Below are 20,630 nucleotides of genomic sequence, written 5' to 3'. Positions count from 1 at the left end.
TGAACCAGGAAACAGAAAGGCTGCGCGTCGCTTAATGTCCCTGGCTGCTTCACGCTGCCTGGAAACATGGGGTCCGCGGCGTGTGTGACGAGGAGTCTCCGTACCTTGTTGAGGGTATTGCAGAGTACTCAGCAGGTATCATTTTGGCAACGTGATCGGTGTTCACAGAGTTAACCTAACTTCACCTGCAACTTTTCGAATCTGTTTTAAGGACCTGGACACTGCCATGCGTGGTGATTTCTTAGACCGTCATCCAAGGGCAATACCAGAAAAATGTACCTCCTGGTAGAGGAATTTCAAGGGCGCTTTTTAAGAAGAAAAGATTAAATTGACTAGAGTTGTATATGGTATATGTTTGGTTTCTTCGCTCACGAACTAATTTTGTGGTATTATTTTTCCTACAAAGGTATTTTTTTTACTGTGTGAGATGAAACTTCCAATTTTACCTAACCTAAACGCTCCTTACTGTGTCCTTGAAATACGTGAAACTCTTAAGTAACTTCCATTTCCTTTTTAATCGAGAGCTTTTAAAATATATATATATATTACGGGAACATGAGTAGAGAATAAAATCTGCATTATTAGCTAATTTTAGTTATTTTTCGTTTCATGATCACCCCAAACCTCAAATAATCCTTTCGATTTACTGTCGTTCGGTCATAATCGTAATAGTAGCAATTGTATAATTTTGCCTTAACTTACTTTTTTGTTTTCATTTGAATCTTAATTATTTTCAGGAATCGCGAATATTAGGGTTTGGCCATTGCAGAAGTATTGGATGGAGAAGAAATGACCTCTTGTGGTAAGCACACTTCATTTGAGAAGCTGCATTAATACCTAATTCAAACAAGCAAAGAGCTGTGTTCTTGCCAGGTGTGTCTGTACATTAAGGTAGAAATCTTGTTTAATTTGTTGAAGCAAAATGGATATTTGGGAATGGTCAATTTTGTGATTAAATTAGAATTACTTGTGTGTAATTGGGTAATATCCCAACTTGCTCTCTATGAGACACACAGACAATAAGAGAAGCTTGGGGTCAAAGCACAGGGTCACCCAATGCAATATTTGCAATTAAATATTAAGTCTTGACCCAAAGGTAATGTTAGTAAATATTTAAAGGATGTAAACATTGCAGATAAAAAATGATGCCATGTATGTATATTTATTTGTGTAGTTATAAAATGAGGAAAGAAAAGCATTTGATGTTTTGTACTTGTTTCTGTTGCTTTTTTATAGTAACATAAACCTTGTGTGGCTTGTTTATGTGATTGTAAAGTTGTGCCCTTTGAAGAGACAGGCTTTTTGATGCTGTATTGACTTTCAAAACTACAGTTTCTGAGCTCATCTTGATATCACTCACATTGTAAAAAGCCTTACCTCGACGCAGACCAAGCTTGTGTGTTTTGGGGTTGTGTTTGTCTCATCATTTACAAGTTTTACATGATTCAAATTTATAGGTACTATTTATTTTCTACATGTTTAATGTGTGATGTGACCTGATCACATGGGAGACATTTAGCAGGGGAAAGATTTTATTACTGTCCACATTTAGTCTCTTCCTTGTTTCTGAAAGCATCTTGGATCGGAGGTGGAAATGTTAATTCTTTTTTTTTCCCCTATCAAGCAGCACCAAACTGCCTTCATTAACCTTAACAGCTGCTCTGCACACAGGGTCACCTTGCTGTGCCATCCCTCCAGCTGTGAGTATGTTTCATTTCATACAGATTTGTCTGTCTATAGAATTTGTCCACCTGGCTGTCTGTCTACAGTGTTCGCTGACTAAGTCATTACCTGAAAAATAGAAGGAACCTCTTTTTTCCCCAAAGGCATTTGAAGAGGGAACAGTCACTGGGTGGCCAGAAAGGGCTATTTGGTGAGAGGATCTATAGAATTGTCAAATGAATCTCTGATGCTTATTTAATATTAAATTATTATTTAATAGGTAAATTAGTTGATAGGGAAACAAGAACCCCTTCCCTCTATTTTTTTTGTCTTAGAAAACGGAAATTATTTTTGTTTTAGTGCGTTCTGTTCCGCATTTAAGTTTGAATAGAGCTAATTTCCCATCTGATGGGATTCCTCTCATCCATTTCTTGTCTTCTTGTCGATTTGGATGAATGATTGGATCAGAGATCATTATGACTGTTCTGTAACCTGTACTTTGAACTGTGCTGTAGATCAGAGTGACGGAGGAACCCGACACGCTGTACCAGAGTGTGGCCGTACTTGTGAAGGGGCACGACAGAGCTGTTCTGGACAGCTATGAGTTTTTTGCAACCTTGGCTGCCCAGGAGTTGGGCATCACCATTGGCAAGGTGTAAGTTCTCACCTGAGGGCATTCCTGTTGCCGAAGATAGGAAAGAGGAAAGAAAGCATCCAGCACTGTCCTATATATATATAAATTGATTAAATGAAAAAGAAAAAAACTTTTACTTTGATTTTGCATGTGAAAGACTTTGAGTGCATTGAGAAGTGAGTGTGAAGAATGGCTGTGGAAATATAAGGCTATTTAATGTATTTCTGCTAGGTGACAAAACTAATTTCCAGCTTGTTTTAAAGTTGTAGTGGGTTATATTTGTTAGCTTAAACTTCTGGCTATAACACCTTTATTCTTTAATTCAGTAGTGAAGCTTACAGAGTACTAGGTAGTATAGCTTAGTGTTCGTTGTTGAGAGGGTTTTTTGTTTTACATGCTCAAAAACTGACTAGTCTTATCTAGATAGCACAAGACATTTATTGGTTTCTCTTTTTGATTTCAGATATGAACCTTCAAAGAAGATTGAACGGTTCACCCTTCTGAAGTCTGTTCACATTTTTAAGAACCACAGAGTCCAGTATGAAATAAGGACACATTATAGGTATATTGAGGTGAGATTTATGAACAAGTCTGTCTTCCTTTTTATGTAGGCACAGTTTTCCACAGCAGACCTAGATAGTTGCATTTATTTGAAAGTTTATGGATTTCTTTACAGCTACAAGTTTTCCATGAAATTAAGTGGGAGTGATATGATGAGGAACCATGAGTTGATATCCTGTGGTGGTCCTTTTTAAGGCAGAAGCCTAAGACCATCACTGCATGAAAAAGATTTAAAGAAATGAACATCCAAGCTTGAAAGAAAACCTTTTTATTTTGGAACAATACAAAGCACCAACAAAATATGTGGCTTTAATACTTTAGCCTATTACAAGGTAGCAAGACCCTTACACAATATGCTGACAACATAAGACTGTAGCCCATTCCTAAGAGAGAAAACCAGTTGGAGAGAATCCCAGGGAGTGAGCCTAGTAGGCTTTTCCACACAGGGGTCTGCTGAGGACATCTCAAATGCAGTGTGGTTTGTTCGAATGCTGCAGGTCAACCTTGTGTTCCACTTAAAGTAAGTGGCTAGTGCGCTTTTTAATTGTTTCTTCTCTTTCACACCCAGCTGAAGCATTTGACTGGCTCCACAGCGGATGTGTATCTGGAGTACATCCAGCGGAACTTGCCAGAAGGGGTCGCTATGGACGTAACAAAGGTAACTGCTCTATTTAAAGGAGAGCAGTCTTCAATAGCTCAGTTATGTTTGTCTTAAGCACTTCACTATGTCTTATCTTAAATCAGGTGGATGAGGCCCCCTTTCTGTACTTCTCATAATCCTGCTAAAACATTTAAGGGACCTGTCTGTGGATCTGTTTGTGGTTTGGCTGGTTGATTTATAAAATATTAATAATATAATATTCCATAATATATTTAATATTTGACTTTTGGATTTCAGTTCTGCCAAAGGTCACATTTCTTGTTCTTCAGTATGTCTATTCTTATATGCTTTCAGCAAAACAGTTTAAAGGACACTGAGGGCCCAGTGCATTTTAAATAGGCTTTTTGACTGTTAAGGTAACATTTATTTATAAGCATGGTTATTGGGAAAGCATATTAAAGAACATTATGAAAGGTATCTGATGGGTAGGGATAGAAAACTGACCCTGTTGAATCTGTTCATTGTTACATTATTATACAATAGTTGATGTTTAATCACTAGAATGTATTTGAATCTACTTTTTTTTTCAAGTGAAGCATTTATTCAAATAGATACATTTTAACCAACACTTGCAAAACTATAAATGTATTATTAATTCTCTTCATATTTCATCTATTGTAAAAGTTCTCCTGGTCTTGCTTCTATGTTTTGTGTAATTTATTTAAAATAGATTCAGAATCAGAGGGCCTTATATTCAAAACACTTTTGTTTTATTTTTTCTAATGCTGCCTAGTATCATGTAAGAAGCTTATTACAGTGGTGAGAAAAGATCTGTGAAACCTTTGGAATTATCTATATTCCTGCAGTAATTGCCCCCAAAGTGTGATGTGATCTTTATCTAAGTCACAATAATAGATAAATACAATCTGATTAAACAAATAACACACAATTGTACTTTTTTGTCTATATTAAGCACATTCACTCTCTATGCTGGAAAAAGAATGTGAACCTTTATATTTACTCACTGGTGGAACTTCCCTTAGCAGCAACGTTTCCTGTAGCTGCAGGTCAGTCCTGTACACCAGTTTGAGGGTATTTTCGGTCAGTCCTCTTTACATAATTGTTTCAATTCACATTTTAGGAGCAGTTACTGCAGGAATACAGACTATTCCAATGGGTTTACACTATTTCACACAACTGTATTTTGATCATGGCATTCTTAAAAGTTCAAATGAACTAAGACATCATGTGAAAGGATGATAACTACAGAAAATGTTGATCCCAGGGAATACAAAGCACAGTAGAGTTATCGAAACATAAAATGACATATCTCGTGGATATGGTCATCCTGAATAGTTTGTAGGTTGTAGTCTTGCAATTACCTGTTTTTTTGTTAATGGATTCATGTTGTGTTAGTTAAATGTATTGCATATCATATATGTCCTTTTACATGCCTTCAAAGCAGGCATTTCTCATCTGGGACGAAAAAAAAAGCATAGTAATAACATGTGGTGACATCATTCTGGAAATGCTTTTTGGTTGGATGTTGTATAGTTGACTGGTTAACCCTTTCTAAAGGGCATACTTTACAACAGTTCAGAAATGTAATGAGGACAGTATTGATTTTTTTTCCTGTTTTGCAGACTGCTATAGAAAAACTTCCAGACCATATTAAAGAGCCTTTGTGGAGTTCCTTGTCCATGCAGGAGAAGCCCAGTCTGTGATATCACACCAAGTACAGGAGAGAGAGTGATTAATCTCGTAGGACAGACAGTGGACAGACCCAGTGATTGAACTACACAGCCTGTGAAAATCATGTCTGTCATTTGAGAACAGCAAAGAATGAAGCTGTTTTCAAGCAGCAGGATACAATCAAAGCACTATTTAGAACTTCTAAACAAGGTCTTGCAGAGAAATTGGTTGAGAAATCACTTCCGCTTGCTCGAAGGTCCTCTGTCATTGTTCTCTGTATTCCACTGTTCAACTAGTTCCCTCAGTTCTTCCTACAGAGACCCTGTCAGAGCCACAGTGTTTTCTGAGGGGCCGCGGCTGATACGGGGCTCACCTGTGCATCTTGTTTAACGGCAGAGAATATAGCAAAGTGTTATAGAAGTGTAGCAGAATGATGAAATAAAATTATTTGATATTTGAAACCTGCCGTCTGTCTACGTGTTGTAATTGGGTTGGATTCAAAAGCATCTAATTTAATTAAAATTGCCATTGTAATATATTTTTACAATAACTATGGACCTTTAATGCACATATTTGAAAAATGTATTTGTTAAACTTCAGTTGTTTTTCATGTGCATTGGAAGATTTGTATGTGAAATACTTGACACCTGATGACTGAGTCCTTTCAAAGCTGTATGGGCTAGTGCAAAGTTTGCCATCGCTACCCTAATTGAATTGCCTTCTGTTGGCAGTTGCATTCACTAGTAATGGAAAGCACGGGTAGTTTCCCTGGGAATGCTTTTATTTTCATTGGACACTGACCATCAAAAGAAACATAACTCTGTATGTAGGTTTTTTTATAAAAATAAAATATACAATGTTTGTTTGGTGTATATATAGTAGGGTCACGACATTCGCAAGGGTTCAGTGGAGAGAACTGTCGTCAGTAGTCATAGTATGTATGGCTAAGATGCAAGTAGCCCTCCCTTATATGATAAATAAAGTACTAATGCTTTGGCTTTAAATTAAAGTAACATTGATCAAATACAACAAACAACAGTAATTATAATTACAGCTGAAATAACATGAATCTCTCCTGTGCATCCAGCGGATGCCTGCACTTTATGCTTCACTCCAAGGAAAGGGGCAATAAAGGTATCGGTGAGCCTGTGAAATAATCTCTAGCCTGTCATTTCCCATAATACTGCCAAAGAACCAGGAGTGTTTGTTACAATATAAAACCAGGACCACGTTTAGATGTGGATTCTGGGTAGTGTGTACTTGTGTGGGGGACGGAGAGGCTCAGTAACTAGCCAGATTTGTCTGACAATCCTAGTCTGTTGCTTGGCTAATTTGAAATTTGCATTTACCAGCCTCTGGCTCAGTTTAATCCTGCTCTGCTCTTCTATACAAGAAACCATCAACTAGACCAAATTGTGACTAAGCAAATGTTAAATTGGCCGATGTTGAGAACCTACTATACTTGAGTGACTTTGTTGCACAAGCACTAAATCAGCTCATGAATCAGAGGGCTGGTTGAAAACATGTGATGAGGTGATTTAACCTAATGATTGTCAAGGAATTAATATGCCCCATTTATCAAAAGAACAATGCTTTTGTGCCCTTGGTGCTGTACGTCGAAGGTTTCAATAAGTCACCACTTGACTTGCCAGAAGTGGAATAGGTTTTGTGTACAAAAGCCCTGATGGACATCAGCCAGTGTGCCATATACATGCAGAACAATACTCTTAACTATTGTGTTTAACAGAACAACCAATGAAGGATACCCAAGTGTAACCCTTCTTCAGGTGTCACAAGGAAACACCGTGTCTCTTTTCTTTTGTTTTCAGCATGGAATAAACCTTTACCTGTTCCTTTGCAGCCTACACATGCTGACCCAGCCCCTTGCTTGAACTAGTTGCTACAGTTCACCACTTGTAGTGATCAATGGCTACCTGACTGCATGACCATGTTCACTGATCATGTCCCGGCATTTCATTTTCTGCAGTTTCATGCTCACATGATATGGTATTAGAGCAGAAAAATGCATCTTTATGCTGTTCATGTAACTGGCTTTCTGGCTAGATGAGAATGGGTCTGTTTTGCCTGAGCTCCACTGAACATTAGTAGAATGAAATGACACATTTTGTCTAGGACTCAGAAACAAGTGAACAGGCACAAAATTTCACAACACAGTATCTGCGATCTGGTGTAAAGTATTTGCAACACCCATTACTAGCCTGTGATCTTCACAGTAGGTCTCCCCTCCTGATGATAGCATGTCAATTAGCACAAATAATGTATCTACTTTTTTCTGATAAAATATTAATACACATGCTACAAGGAAGATTGTCATTTTGCTAATAACCTTTGAATTTGATGCAATGCTGTCTTTTTAATGTTTAATATAATTAAACATTTTTCTGTTAAATGTTCTTATATTTAAGAAAATGGTACAAACAACGAGTTTTAAGGAAATCAGTCTTTATTGTCCTTTCAAACATATTTAAAACTGGAGTACAAAGGTTTAAAAACCTCTAAAAAGTCTACCATTACAGTGCTGTTGTAGTAGGTGATTGAACCTTTTGCAAACTGAACCTTGCTAAAGGCTTCATCCGTGAAAACTGTTCAGTACAACAGTGAAAGGAGTAAGTGCTGTAATGTGGAACCAGGAAACAAGTGTCTGCTTCATGGTCTTACATATTGAAATGTACAGTACTTTATTAGAGATGCTGTCTATGCATAAAATAAATATGCGGCAATGTAACAGACAGATCAAAATATTAAAGATGCATCCAACTCAAATAATAATCCCTATTGACATAGCATACCTCAATCAGGGATACTCAACCTGTAGCCATTCCAGTCCATTTCAGTGCTGTACTTTGATAGAACCAGTAACCAAATTATCCTTTTTTATTTTTAAACAATTAATGTTCTGTGTAAAGAATTTGATGGGAAAGGTTACATGTTGAGTAGCCATGCCTTAAATGCAATCTATGACAAGTGGCATAAGACTAGTTAGGTGAAGTTCTGTGAACAAGCCCAAGTAAACAGGCTTGAGATGTTCTTATTAGCCTACAAGTAAACAGGCTTGCAGTAGGAATAGCTTTGGTGTGAGTGTGTGTGTGTCTATATGTGCTCTGTGATGGACTGGCATCATGTCCAAGGTATATCCAGCCTTCAAACAGAAAAACCGTGTAACTATAATAAGCATTAAATGGACAACATTGCATCAAATTCAAAAGTTATGATGGTGTTGAAGCTGCTTCTTTATAGTGAAAACACCCACTTTTACATTGAAGCAATTAGGACAATGAAGCAATGTCAAAACACTACTTCAGTACTGTATAGGCTGAGACAGTTTATCCATGAACACCTAGGATGCACATTTACAGAACTTGTCTGACAAATATGACAAAAACTACCTTTTATTACCAAAGAAGGAATTGTAGCCTGCCTTCCCATTAATTCTTCAAAGTCAAGAAATTCTCTGACAAATGTAAAGTCATGAGCAGGACAAAAGAGGCTTATAGTCCATGTGCAAGAATTAGCTCAGCTAGTACTGTTGTATATTTGGTACAATAACTGACATGACTTGCAATGTCTAGCTGTAACAGTTACAGGAGCTTAGTTCATGCCAACACATTTAACCTAGTGATCTCATTGCTGCTGGAACACATTTGACAAGTCATCCAATCACACAAACATCATAATGACTGAAATGTTCTGAAAGGAACACATTTAACACTTCACAGCTTCTTCATGTACCGGGTAATAAAAGGCAGCAATACACCTAAGCTTGTGTGACAATACATTATCCTGAAAGAGGCATCACATGACAATATATGCAACTGGGTGCCATTTTCTTTTAATCCTATTCAATTTCCAGTGCACTGGTATTAAGTAGAAACAACACTGATTCTTCATGGTTAGCATTCCATGGATTTATTGTTTCATATATTTTACCACAGTATTTATCATTTTAAAAACTGATACTTACAATGATTGCCTAAACAGATAATGCAAACTGTCAATTATACTCTTCATTCTGATCTTGATAGAAAAATCAATCCCATTTTATACTTTTAGCATTAAATACTCATTCAAAAAGCACATATTAAATATTTTGAATGCACATCAGTGTACAAATAAACTTGAAAACACCCCATACTCCATGTGGAAGTTTAAAAAAAAACAAGCAGGAATACTTACAGTTCTGTGTCTGTTGCAGAATATATGAATATGCACAAGCAGATCTGCAACGTTAAGATGTGGAGGAACAAGTCTATTAGTGAAGACTTTTTTTACAGAGCTGAAACATGGAATTCAATTAAATTAAATGTATAAAAAATAAATGCTGGTATCATAGGAGGTCCATTCAGAGGTTAGCTTTGTCTTTTCTAAACATGCTTGGTAAATAATGTTCGCCTAATCCTTCACAACAAAAACATAAGGTGTCCAACTAATTAAAATATTACTTTGGATCTGACTTTTCACTAATGTCATGAAGGGATGAGCTTTTAAGGAAGTTTATATTGTCCAATACACAAAGTGACTGAAATATATCTCAGTTAAATTCCTGATTTTGACAAATGGGTGAGTAATGTCTGCCTTCATAAGAACATCCATCCATTCATTTTCTGCCTGTTTCCAGTTCTAAACAGTGTTCAATTCAATGCAGGAGAGCCAGAGCCTATCCTGGCAACCAATAGATGCAGGGCAGGGTACACCCTGGACACAATGCCAGTCCATCATGGGGCAGACACAGACATACACTCACCAGGGTCAATATTCCCAGAAGCCAATTAAGATACCAGTATGTTTTTGGACTGTGGGAGGAAACTGGAGCACCCAGAGGGAACCCAAGCTAACACAGGAAGAACATACATACCATGCAGATAGCACCCCAGGTCCAGATTTGAACCCTGGGCCCCAGCACTGTAGGGCGGCAGTGCTAACCACTACACCACCATATCACGCTTTTCAGCTTTTTCTCGAATTGATCAATGGCCTCCAGCATGGTTAAGAAAGTCCTGCTACACAGTTCTATACGTGAAACAGTTGCCTGAGAGTGCCAAAAATTCAGCCAGCCTATTTCCATAATCAGCTCAAGAAACAAAGCAAGTGGTAATTAAAGGCACAAGTATTGTGCTTCCGTCTAAAAGAACGCACCACTAGATAAGGATATATTTAAGGATTAACGAACAATGAAGCAAGGACAGGAAAATCATAACGATTTAGAAAAAAGTCCATCCAACCACTTTACAGTACATCTTTGGACTGCGGGGGGAAACAAGAGCACCCAAAGGACACCCATCTGAACACGGGGAGAACATACAAACTCCACACAGACAGCACCTCGGGCCCAGAATTAAAACCAGGGCCTCAACGCTGTGAGGCAGAGACGCTTACCACTTTGCCACTAGCCTTATATTTTAACGTGATTTACTAATATTTTTAATCTGATTTGAAAACATTTGAAAAAAACATACAATTGTGATTAAATACTTCACACTTTTTGTTTTTAAGCCATTGTCACTTGTTTTTTAAGGCATTAAGGATAGTTCAAAACATATGTAGAGCAAGTCAAGTCAATATAATTTATAAAAATAATAAAAGATATCTTTGATATCTGATATATTTGATATGGGATTCATATTTAGCAATTCTCTATAGTTAATCATGTTTTCAATTTTCCACATAAAAATACTAATTTTAGCTTTCAGAGGTCCCAAACTTTGGATTCCTAAACACTTCCAAGGAAGTGGCAGATTTATTAGTTTTAATTTAAACAATTACAGTCTTAATCATCTTTTAAAAACAATGTCCTCATTGGTGTTTGCAGCTATTTCTAAATGCAAATTATCCTGTAAGCAGGATAACAATGAGGGTCTTTCATAATCATCTCAAAACCATAACTATTAGTTGACACAGTAGTCCAGAAAACAGCAGTGTCAATGGATGTAAACACATAATGTGATTGCAATAATTTTAGATAAAACCAACAGAACAAAATCATTAAATCAGAAGAATTAAAGAACAGTGTCAGTATATGACTGAATTCTCACAGCTATTTGCATTGTGTGTTATAGTACGCAATGACATTGCAATATGAATAATATTAAAAAATAGAGTGATTCAAGACTATATTTACAGAAGTATTACATCATATAACTCAGGATTAGAATCCACTTTACCATATATGTACTTTACCTAATTTACCGGGTAATTAAGGGGTGACTGAAGGAGGAATAAACTTGAAGCTCTGAGCTCTTAGGGGGCATACAGATCTCCTGGACACTGTCTCATACCTGTGTTTGAGTGTTGGGCTGTGATAGAAGGAGTGAGATGGGACAATAATTCAAGCCTTAGGCTGAATTTCTTTACAGATATTCGCATTACTAATACTTGAATTAAATTAATGTGTGCAGCAAACCTCAGATCATTTTTTCACTACTGGAATTCCACTATTCCATTCTTTTACCAATGGGCAAGGGCAAGATTGAGTGCAATGTGAAATCCATCATTAATCTAATACGCAACTTAAATGATTACAATAAAGTTTGTGCAACATTTATTCCAACTCTGCAGAGCTTCTTTTATAAACCTTCCAGACTGAAACAGTTCAAACAAATGTACTTAAATACCTGAAAACCATGCCTCATAAGAATACTTTAAATGGGACCACGATCCAAAGATGGCAGTAGGTCTTTTTGAGAGACACTGGAGCAAAAAAGATGCTGAAGTATACAGGTCCTTGGAAAAATATGCATTCCCTTCCAATGGTGTCTCATTCTGTGAAACTATAAAATGGTTACATTATACAAATGCCTACATTTTTATTAATATTTTATTTAAAACCTGAATGCTCAAACCAAACACTTCCATGGGTAAGGAGTGTTACAGCAAATGTCAGTAAAATCTAAAGAGACCAAAAACTTAAATATATTGATTGTATGAGTAGATGTAGACCAATAAACTCAATATTTGGTCGAAAAACTTTTGGCATTAATTGCAGTTGCAATGTAACATGCTCAATGTAACTTTGGCCCTGTGTTTTGGGTCATTATCCTGCAGAAAAGCTTTAGCAGACTGTTTTAGTTTTCTTCTTGTTATCACATTCATGCTGAAAGATGAATTTTTATACTAATTTTAAATCTGAATCAACTTTTCCCTAGGATTTGCCAGTACTTTGTTCCATTTATATCCCTCATCAAACTTGACAAGCAGAACAATAAGATAATGCTGCCACCACAGTGCTTGGGATGGTGCTAAATATATCCACAAAAAAAATCCAGTTTTGTCTTGGCTGACCACAAAACCTTTTGCCACATGGTTGCACTATCACTAAAATGGCTTGGTATAACTACCATGTGGGATGATGTTTTTTCCACTCATATAGGCTGGAATACAGGCCAGGTTTATGGAGTGTGACTGACTAGGTTATGCAACCTGTGGACATTTGCTCCCATCTACAGTATGCCATTGAGCTCAAAGTCACTGCTGGACTCACCTCTGCATCCATACCCAATTTACTACTTGCCCGTTTGCACATATCCTGCTTCTTAATGATTGACTTCACAGTGTTCAAAGGGATATTGGGCGTTTTTATTTGTATACCCTCCTCCTGGTTTGTGCCTTTCTTGTGAAGATCTGATTTGTAATCTTCGCAGTTGAATTTTTCCTGGAAAATTACTACCTCACTGAGAGATCTGACAGACAAGGGTATATGTGATCATGTGAACTACTTTTGTTAAACACAGACTGAACCAACTCTTTCTTTCCTTTTGTTTTTTTCTGTGGAGATGTGGAGTAAAGTGTGTATGTAACATACATAATTTTCTACTGCCAAGTGTCATAACTGCAAACTTTAAAAAACTGTGCAAGGGACAGAATACTTTCTGCAATGCACTGTATAGTGCATATAATAATGCAATCAGTCTAAGCCCCTAATAAATAATGGGATCAGTGCAAATTCCAAAACTGAGTGAGTTGTGTTTATCCTAAAAAGCATTTAGGGCAATTGTGGATATTGGCTTTAACAACAAAATGATACCCGGTATATTTTGGGAGTTACAAATCGGGCAGAAATACTGAATCTTAATGATCCATTTGATTCTATTTTCTGTTAAAATTTAGAAATAGCATTGTTTTATTTTCAAGTTACAATAATTTGGAATCAGTAGTGCTCAGACCGGCACAAGACTGCAACGTGCCTCTTCCAGGATGTGCGCTGTCAGGCCATCTTCTATTTTCACAATGCGAGCCATTGGAGCCAACAGTAAGTATGGCAGTTTTGTTATCATTGGCAACTCACAGCCAACTTTTATCTGAAGTCAGTCCATTGAACTGCTACAAACCATTCACTTAACAACAAATGTTTAAAACTTGTGATTTTGTTTTATAATATCACTTACCATGCATTCAAATTTGATTGTTATTTAGCACTATAAAGAGAGACATATACTGTACAGTATGAGGCATACAGTGTATGTGAGTTTAAGGAGTAGACCAGGAGTAGCAGAGAAATTACTGTCTCAAATTACTTTATGAGTGCAGCATTGCAGTGACTACAGATTTAGGAGCAGCTGCTGTATAGTTTTCTGTCCCAGAAGGTTCATTAACACTGGAGCTAGAGTTCAACATATCTTTATGGTGGTGACAAAAAATCTCTTTACACAGAACTGCTTGTTCTTTGCTTTTTACCTTACAAAAATATTTAGATTTTTATATTATGACTGAGAAGGGATTCGTTCTTCAGGACAAGTAAAATAAACTGCACCGTAACAAAGGAAAAATCACAAATAGTCACAGAAAAGGAGTCTCTCACACAAAAGTAAAGAATACTGTACTAGTAGACTTTCGATTTAAAATTTAAAAAGTGAGTCAAGTGATGCTTGCCAGAAAAATCCTATTTCTGTGTGCATCACATTGAAACAAACATTATTAAGGCTTTGTTACGTTTGCAAAATAAATAGATTCATCAAATTTGGGTGGATAAGACAGAGGAGGAAATGGACTAGTGTTGTTAAAGAAAATGAGCTGTGAGCGTGAGCTACAGCCATTCCATCAACATTATGAATACTCGAAGCCAAATCCTTTAAAATCCCAGCTGAAAACGTTTTTTTTTTTGTGTGTAATTGAATAGAATAGGAGTGTATTTAGTCAATGAGCTTTGCTTTGTTTTTTCATTTTGTGAAGAAATGTGAGATACCTTAGCCGGAGGGTCTCAAATTGTATTTTATAATACAGCACTGTTTTGACATACTGTAGGCCTGCATGCTAAATCATTTTTTTCCAGCTAATAAATGGCATTAAATCATGACTTTTAAGCATTCATGTCTATTGTGATAAATAGCATGATAATTGAAGACTGATAATCACAATGCACTTGTGCAGCAGATTGTAAATTAAAAACCTCAATGATTCCATAATTTAGTTTATCATTTTGTAATTTGCTGTGAATATGAAATCAAACTGCTGTAACTGAAAACTCTGGATGTTGAAATCCGAAAACAGTCTAATTGTATTGCCGACATTAATACATCAAACATGCATTTAAAATGCATGTTTAAAATATACTGTAAGTTTAAAAGAAAAACAGACAGAAAATGAAAGGGACTTTGAAGTTTGGACTTGGTTTTCTTCACTAAATAGTACACTAATATTTAAAGCAGTATTTTAGTCCATCACAGTATTTCATCTGAGAAGATGAATGGGACAGAATTTAAATATTCTTAAATTATAATGACCGCAATCACGCTTTCAAGAAATCTTGAACCGTGTGCTATGGTTTGAGGGGTGAACTTCAGTGAAGTTCATCTTCACGTTCATAGCTTCATGTAAGATTAATGGGCAAAATGTCTGATCTAAGACAGAAAATTAATACTTCAATTTCAAAGTTCATATGCGTCAAGTTCTGAGCAATATTATACAAGTGTGAAGAATCATTTAATGGCTAATATGAGAATTTGCTCAAGAAGATTTAGCTGCATTTTCCATTAAATACAGTAAATCATTTTGACAAGCCAGAATTTGACGTCTTAATTAACCTTTCTGTAGTACATAATGTGTATCGAAAATTGCAGTTATGTCATTAACATACTGTACATGCTTTTATAACGCAAATTTCAATTTTCAGATTCTCCAGAAAAACACAATGGAACTGTCTAAAGACCGCTGGCTGCAGACTTGAACTAAGAGCAGTGCATCAGTTCTGGCACTTAAATCCCTCTTTTTCTGCTTGTGAAGACCCTGAAGAGAAGCCTGTCAGTCCCGTAGAGCTCTGCTGTTAGAAAGCCAGACACAAAAGGAGTCTCACCTCTGCTGGGTGCTGGCTGTGTGCTCCTGGAGGGTCTGCATGCCTTCTCCCGCAGGCTTCAAAAGGGTGACTATGTTACCCTTCAGGAGACAACAACAGCATCAATCTTTTACCGTTAAGCCATCCGGAGGATTTCAACTTTAAACGTGGCAGAAGCAAAAAAAAAATATATACATATGCAGAAAAAATCAAGACTGTAAAAGGTGCAACACCTGTATAGAAAATTGCTTAGAAATATTTATTTAGAAACAAAAAGCATCTATAAAAGGGGGGGCAGTGAAATGCTTACCACTTAAAAATGCATCTTGCAATACTTGCAAAAAGTAATTCAAATCTGGTCTTTTTTCTTCACTGGATGTCCATGGAGACTCTTTCAAAGCTCTTTTTAAATTCCATATAATTAGATCCCAGTACATTAAATTAAATTTCATGTTGGTTTTCATACAAAACAATGACTAGGCTTTATATTATGTGTTCTCAAGTCTGAGCAAAGTAATCAAGAGTGTGAAGCTGGATTCAGATTCTAGCATCGACTGTCACGCTCCTTGAAGCAGATTTGAAATCAAAGTAAATGCATGTAGCATAAAACAGGTCAAGCGTATGCAAAGACGTGAACACAGATCAATTTAGTAATATTGTTTTTTTCCATTTTTGACTTTCAGTTTTTCAAAATCCATCTGCTTTAGCTACAAAATTAAAAAGAGACTGACTACAGTGTTTAGTTCTCTCACTGAAACATGAAAAATAATAATTAATTAACTAAGTGTTTTATCAATACATTACTGTGGACAGCACTGTAGTAGACCACTAGGTACAAGTCCGTATATAAAACCAGCACAAAGCAGAATTTCTAGTTCAAATTCAATTACACTTCAAAATATAAAATGTAACGACAAGTGTTTAATGGTATATTTTCCTGAAATCACTGAAACATGTTGTATATAAGACAAAGTTAACTAAAGTTATACAGATATCAGGCCTTTCCGTAATAAAGTTGAGATGCATTTTTTTAGTCCTCAAATTGTTCAGAATCTAACATTTTGATGTTTCTAGTAAACCTTCTTCACGGCTTATTTTGCTTGTTGGAAGGTAACACTGGCGATGTCTAGTGACTTCACACGGTGACTTTATCAAAGATACTGTAAAGAGGGACACCCCCATATCTGCCCAGCAGACCACCCAGTACAAATGACCATTTCTATGCAGTCAAAAATGCATATAGATTTGTTTACCTGTACATTTTAGTCTGAGGTATTGCACCTTTACATGCATTTTCATGCATTGCTATTGATTGTTGCATAATGAAAATAAATTATATGCAATACAAAGTTTACAAAAAAAAACATTTGAGTCCTACCACCACTTACTATAAATATATCTGAGCAATCAAAGGTTTCTTTCAAGACAGACATGCTTTAAATCAATGAAATGTCTGTATTTGTTTCTTTAACAAATTAGAAATCAGGAAGCCAGAGAGAACGTAGGATTTATCCCACCTGTCTGTCATACTTGTCAAAAATGAACGATTCTTCATTAAAATGTAGACAATGTCGTCCAATGGTGCCCTAGTCTAAGATAAGCAATTGCAAACTGACTCAGCCCTCAGCACAAGGAAAAAGCATGTTTTTGCAGATTCAGAATATAACTTACAAGCTGTGAAGATCTTTTAATACAGTTTTCCATATATGCTCTTGGTCCTCCAACTTAAACATTCATTTAACAATCAGTGCAATATTACATTCTGATTTCCACAGATTTAACACTGTTTCTGTCGCAATTAATTTAAAAATAAAGAAGTGCAGTTAACATATTAATTGCACTTTTAGGAAAAACAGGTCTGTTTATACAACAAAATTATTTTACCAGTACTGTGACCATTGTAACTCTAGAGTGATTATACAGTGCACATATTGTGACATGTGATATTCCACATTTTTTTCCATATTAATTACATTTAACTTTGAAGCTGACATGTTAACCAAGTCCAGCTGTAGATAAAGGAAAAACATTTACAGATTTAAGTTAAAAATAATAAAAAGGAACAGTTCACATTTTATTTTTAGTTTATTTTTTCCTTCATGACTTAGCCAAAGTTTTTAACTTTGTTTTCAAAAAGTACATTCACAAATCCACATGACTTACATACTTAAAAGTATAACACTTCAAACCTAAACACAGTTAAATACTAATTTAATCCTAAACTAAAGCAATTACTTTTAGTAAATTGCTTATAAATATATATAGTTACGTTATTTCAAAAAGTATATCCATTAATATCCATTCGTAAAAGATCATTCCACAACAGCTTGTAGTACACAAACATAAATGTTTCTAAACAACACTTTAAAACTTCATATAGCTGCACATTAGGGATCTTATAACTCTGAAGGTTTCTTGATAAACATGTTGGCTTGTTGATCTTTCAATTAATAGGATCTTATGCTTGTACAAGTCCTTACAGCATATACTGTATTTTGAAGTTGACATTTAAAAAATATATATATTTAACAAAAGTTGGAAAGGTCCAAGGAGTCACAGGACTAAATATAAAACTAATCAACACTGGTGCATGAGGGCTGCTGTAAAGATATTGAAATTCTGCCATCTCTCAGTCTGTGTTTGTTTAATTGATTTGTATCTCAATCTCTTGCTTTGTGGGCAAAAAGTGTCTGTCGTTTCAGAGAGTGCCACAGTTGGATTCGCAAGTATGTAAGCTTTCATTTCATTTTTATATTGTCGGCACCCCCCTCCTCTTTCCAAGAAATTCAAAAAGGGGAACAGCATTCCAATACTTCAGTTTTAAAGCGCTTAAAAATCTTCACTCTTCTTCGAAACGGCATGCTGTACACGTTTTGAATTTTTTAGCTCAGGAATACGATCGAGTCTTCTTCTAAAGCGGGCGTGTTTGGGGTTAAAATCGTTTACATGTCCGTAGTGGAGTGCTGTGGCCTTGTGAATACTGTGGCCTTGTGAATTTTTTATCTTCCAAAGAGGGGGGAGGAGGGGGGGTGTCTTAGAATCCCAATTTTGTCATCTTGGGCCTGTGCGAGAGGGGAGACGGAGGGTGGGGGTTTTTAGTTCGTAGCCCACGTGGGGTGGGATAGTGAGTGTGGACAGCGCCCCCCCCCTTATTTTAAAAGCGCTTGGTATTAAACATAAGCAGCTTTAAAAGCGTCTGCCACCTGGGGGCCCAGGCCACCGCTGGCCCCTGCCAGGTGGCGGAGGAGGCGGCGGAGCGGCAGGTCCGTTGGGAAAGCTGTGTAAAAGGATAAAATCACACATTGGATTCTCTTCTGCTCAGCCACTCGCATACTCTACCCTGCAGCTCGAAAGGAGCTCTGCCCAGGCTTTCCGCTGGGCTCTGCTCCTCACATCCCCTGTTCTCCGGCGATCATAAGCATCATATATGTCATAGGATTAACAAAATTACTCATGCATCTTTTACGGCTTCCAATAACTAAAAAGAAACAGCAATTGTAAAAATCTTTAAGAGGCTTCCTCTTTTTTTTCCCCCCCCTCAGGGAACGTTAGCCATCTGTTTGTTTGGGTTTCTTTTTCTATATTATTTTTACAAGTTAGCCTTACTGGTTTTTGAATTTCTAACGTTGAATTAATTTTAAAACAGATTTTTAAAAAAAAAATAATAATAAAGGAAAGAGAAAAGAGCCTCGCAGAGAGAAGCTCGGGACTGAAAGGAGGCGGACTGAAGGGGTGGCCGATAGTGGTCTTACCCTCGAGGGTGGAAGGGCCCCTGGGGGCCGGGAGGCAGCCCTCTCCCGCGGGGCAGTGGAGGCCGGCCCCTGAAGCCCGGGTGTCCTGGCCGAGGAGGCGGGGGCAGGCCAGGTCTGCAGACAAGGAAGGAGGAGGAGAAACATCGTTAATCTCTGCCAGCCTCGTCTCCATGGTAACAGCCAGATTTCACTGTGGAGTGTGGACTACAGCCTATCTGAAGTATCAGGGCTGCTACTCCACAGTTTATATCTGATGATGTGGATTCTGGTACAGTTGGTAGATAGGTAAGAGATAAGACTTTATTAATCCCAAAATTGATGATGCTAGTGCATGCTAGTCAGGTTCGCAGATTGTACCACAGTAGGATGAACAACGTAGAGAGCACAGGAGAACGATTATGAACGATTATGAAGATCAGAAAAAAATCCATCCATTCCATTTCTAACCACTTCATCTAATACATGGTCACAGGGCAGCCAGCGCCCACCCTAGCAAACAACTGGCGCAAGGCAGGGTACACCCTGGAAGGGACGCCAGTCCATCGCAGGGCACACACACACACCAAGGCCAATTTTCCCAGATTAATTTTCCCAATTAATGTATCAGTAAGTCTTTGGACAGTTTGGGGAGGAGATCAGAGCACCCAGCAAAAATCCACGAAAACATGGGGAAAACATACAGATTCCACACAGATAGAATTCCACACAGAATTTCACACAGGTCTAGAATTAGGCCCCAGTGTTGTGAGACAACAATGTCAACCACAGTAAAAATCAATACTGGGAAAACACCTGTCAGATTAAACTGGAGTGTGCAGGAACTGCAGATCCTAAGTGCAGTGTGATAACATGAAAAAAACTATTGAAACATGCAAAATATTGAGCCTCAAGATGCTACCTGTGCAAAGATGATTAAATCAAGGGATGTTATGTTGAAATTATACAATGCACAAGTAAGACCTCAATAAGAATACGAACAAGTAATAGGTTTATTCCATGTTGAAAAGAGAAGAAAAAAAACACAACATTTTGGCTGTGGAGCCTTCTTCGGATGTGAAGAAGAAGAGAGGCTCCACAGCCGAAATGTTGTGTTTTCTTTCTTCTCTTTTAGCATGCAATAAACCCATTACTTGTTCGTTTGTAGCCTACGCATGCTGATGCAGCTACCCACCTGAACTACCTCAATATGAATATATTGTTTAGTTTTGGTCCACAAAATTACCAAACAGCCTAGATGGGCCAAATGGCCTCCTTTGCTTGTGACATTTTTTTTTGCTCGATGCAGACTTGTTGGGATCCTGACAAGTGGCCTATGGTACATTCAGTATCATATACCCAGTTCCATCCAAACTAATACCACCAGCAGTAGGTTTGTTCTGTGTGAGACCCTTTGAAAGTGAGAGAGCCACTAAATTGGTTTACAAATGTCCAGTTCCAAGCTCTAGA

At 37.1% G+C, this 20,630-nt stretch overlaps 2 protein-coding genes across 9 annotated transcripts in view; one reads left to right on the top strand and one right to left on the bottom strand.

Moving 5' to 3' along the window:
- Positions 1–5,611, top strand: mrps10 (mitochondrial ribosomal protein S10). Of its 4 annotated transcripts, none has more exons than XM_015357833.2 (7): positions 1–135; positions 738–802; positions 1,628–1,700; positions 2,178–2,317; positions 2,760–2,868; positions 3,426–3,515; positions 5,102–5,611. In XM_015357833.2, exons 1-7 carry the CDS (start codon positions 67–69, stop codon positions 5,180–5,182), a joined length of 627 nt encoding a protein of 208 aa, XP_015213319.1. In that variant the 5' UTR covers positions 1–66; the 3' UTR covers positions 5,183–5,611. The 4 variants fall into 4 exon arrangements, with proteins under 4 accessions (XP_015213319.1, XP_015213315.1, XP_015213327.1 ...); XM_015357829.2 differs by having other exon boundaries at positions 2–135; positions 1,625–1,700; XM_015357841.2 differs by lacking the exon at positions 1–135 and adding an exon at positions 202–347.
- LOC107078680 (cleavage and polyadenylation specificity factor subunit 6) overlaps positions 5,342–20,630 on the bottom strand; it is a 28,272-nt gene continuing 12,983 nt past the window's right edge. For 2 of the 5 annotated variants that reach the window (XM_015357846.2, XM_015357853.2), the window contains exons 5-6: positions 19,185–19,298; positions 16,102–18,709 (exon numbers count right to left, since the gene is read on the bottom strand). In XM_015357846.2, the coding sequence (XP_015213332.2) occupies positions 18,619–18,709; positions 19,185–19,298 (205 nt within the window). In that variant the 3' untranslated portion in view covers positions 16,102–18,618. Of the gene's footprint in view, positions 15,534–16,101; positions 18,710–19,184; positions 19,299–20,630 lie in introns of those variants that run through there. The other 3 variants (XR_001479638.2, XR_001479626.2, XM_015357860.2) reach the window with 3 other exon arrangements.

The sequence above is a fragment of the Lepisosteus oculatus genome, chromosome 2 (genome assembly GCF_040954835.1).
Source record: "Lepisosteus oculatus isolate fLepOcu1 chromosome 2, fLepOcu1.hap2, whole genome shotgun sequence".
Lineage (NCBI taxonomy): Eukaryota > Metazoa > Chordata > Actinopteri > Semionotiformes > Lepisosteidae > Lepisosteus > Lepisosteus oculatus.
Note: the sequence above shows the minus strand (reverse complement) of the source record. Positions and strands in the feature narration are given on the sequence as shown.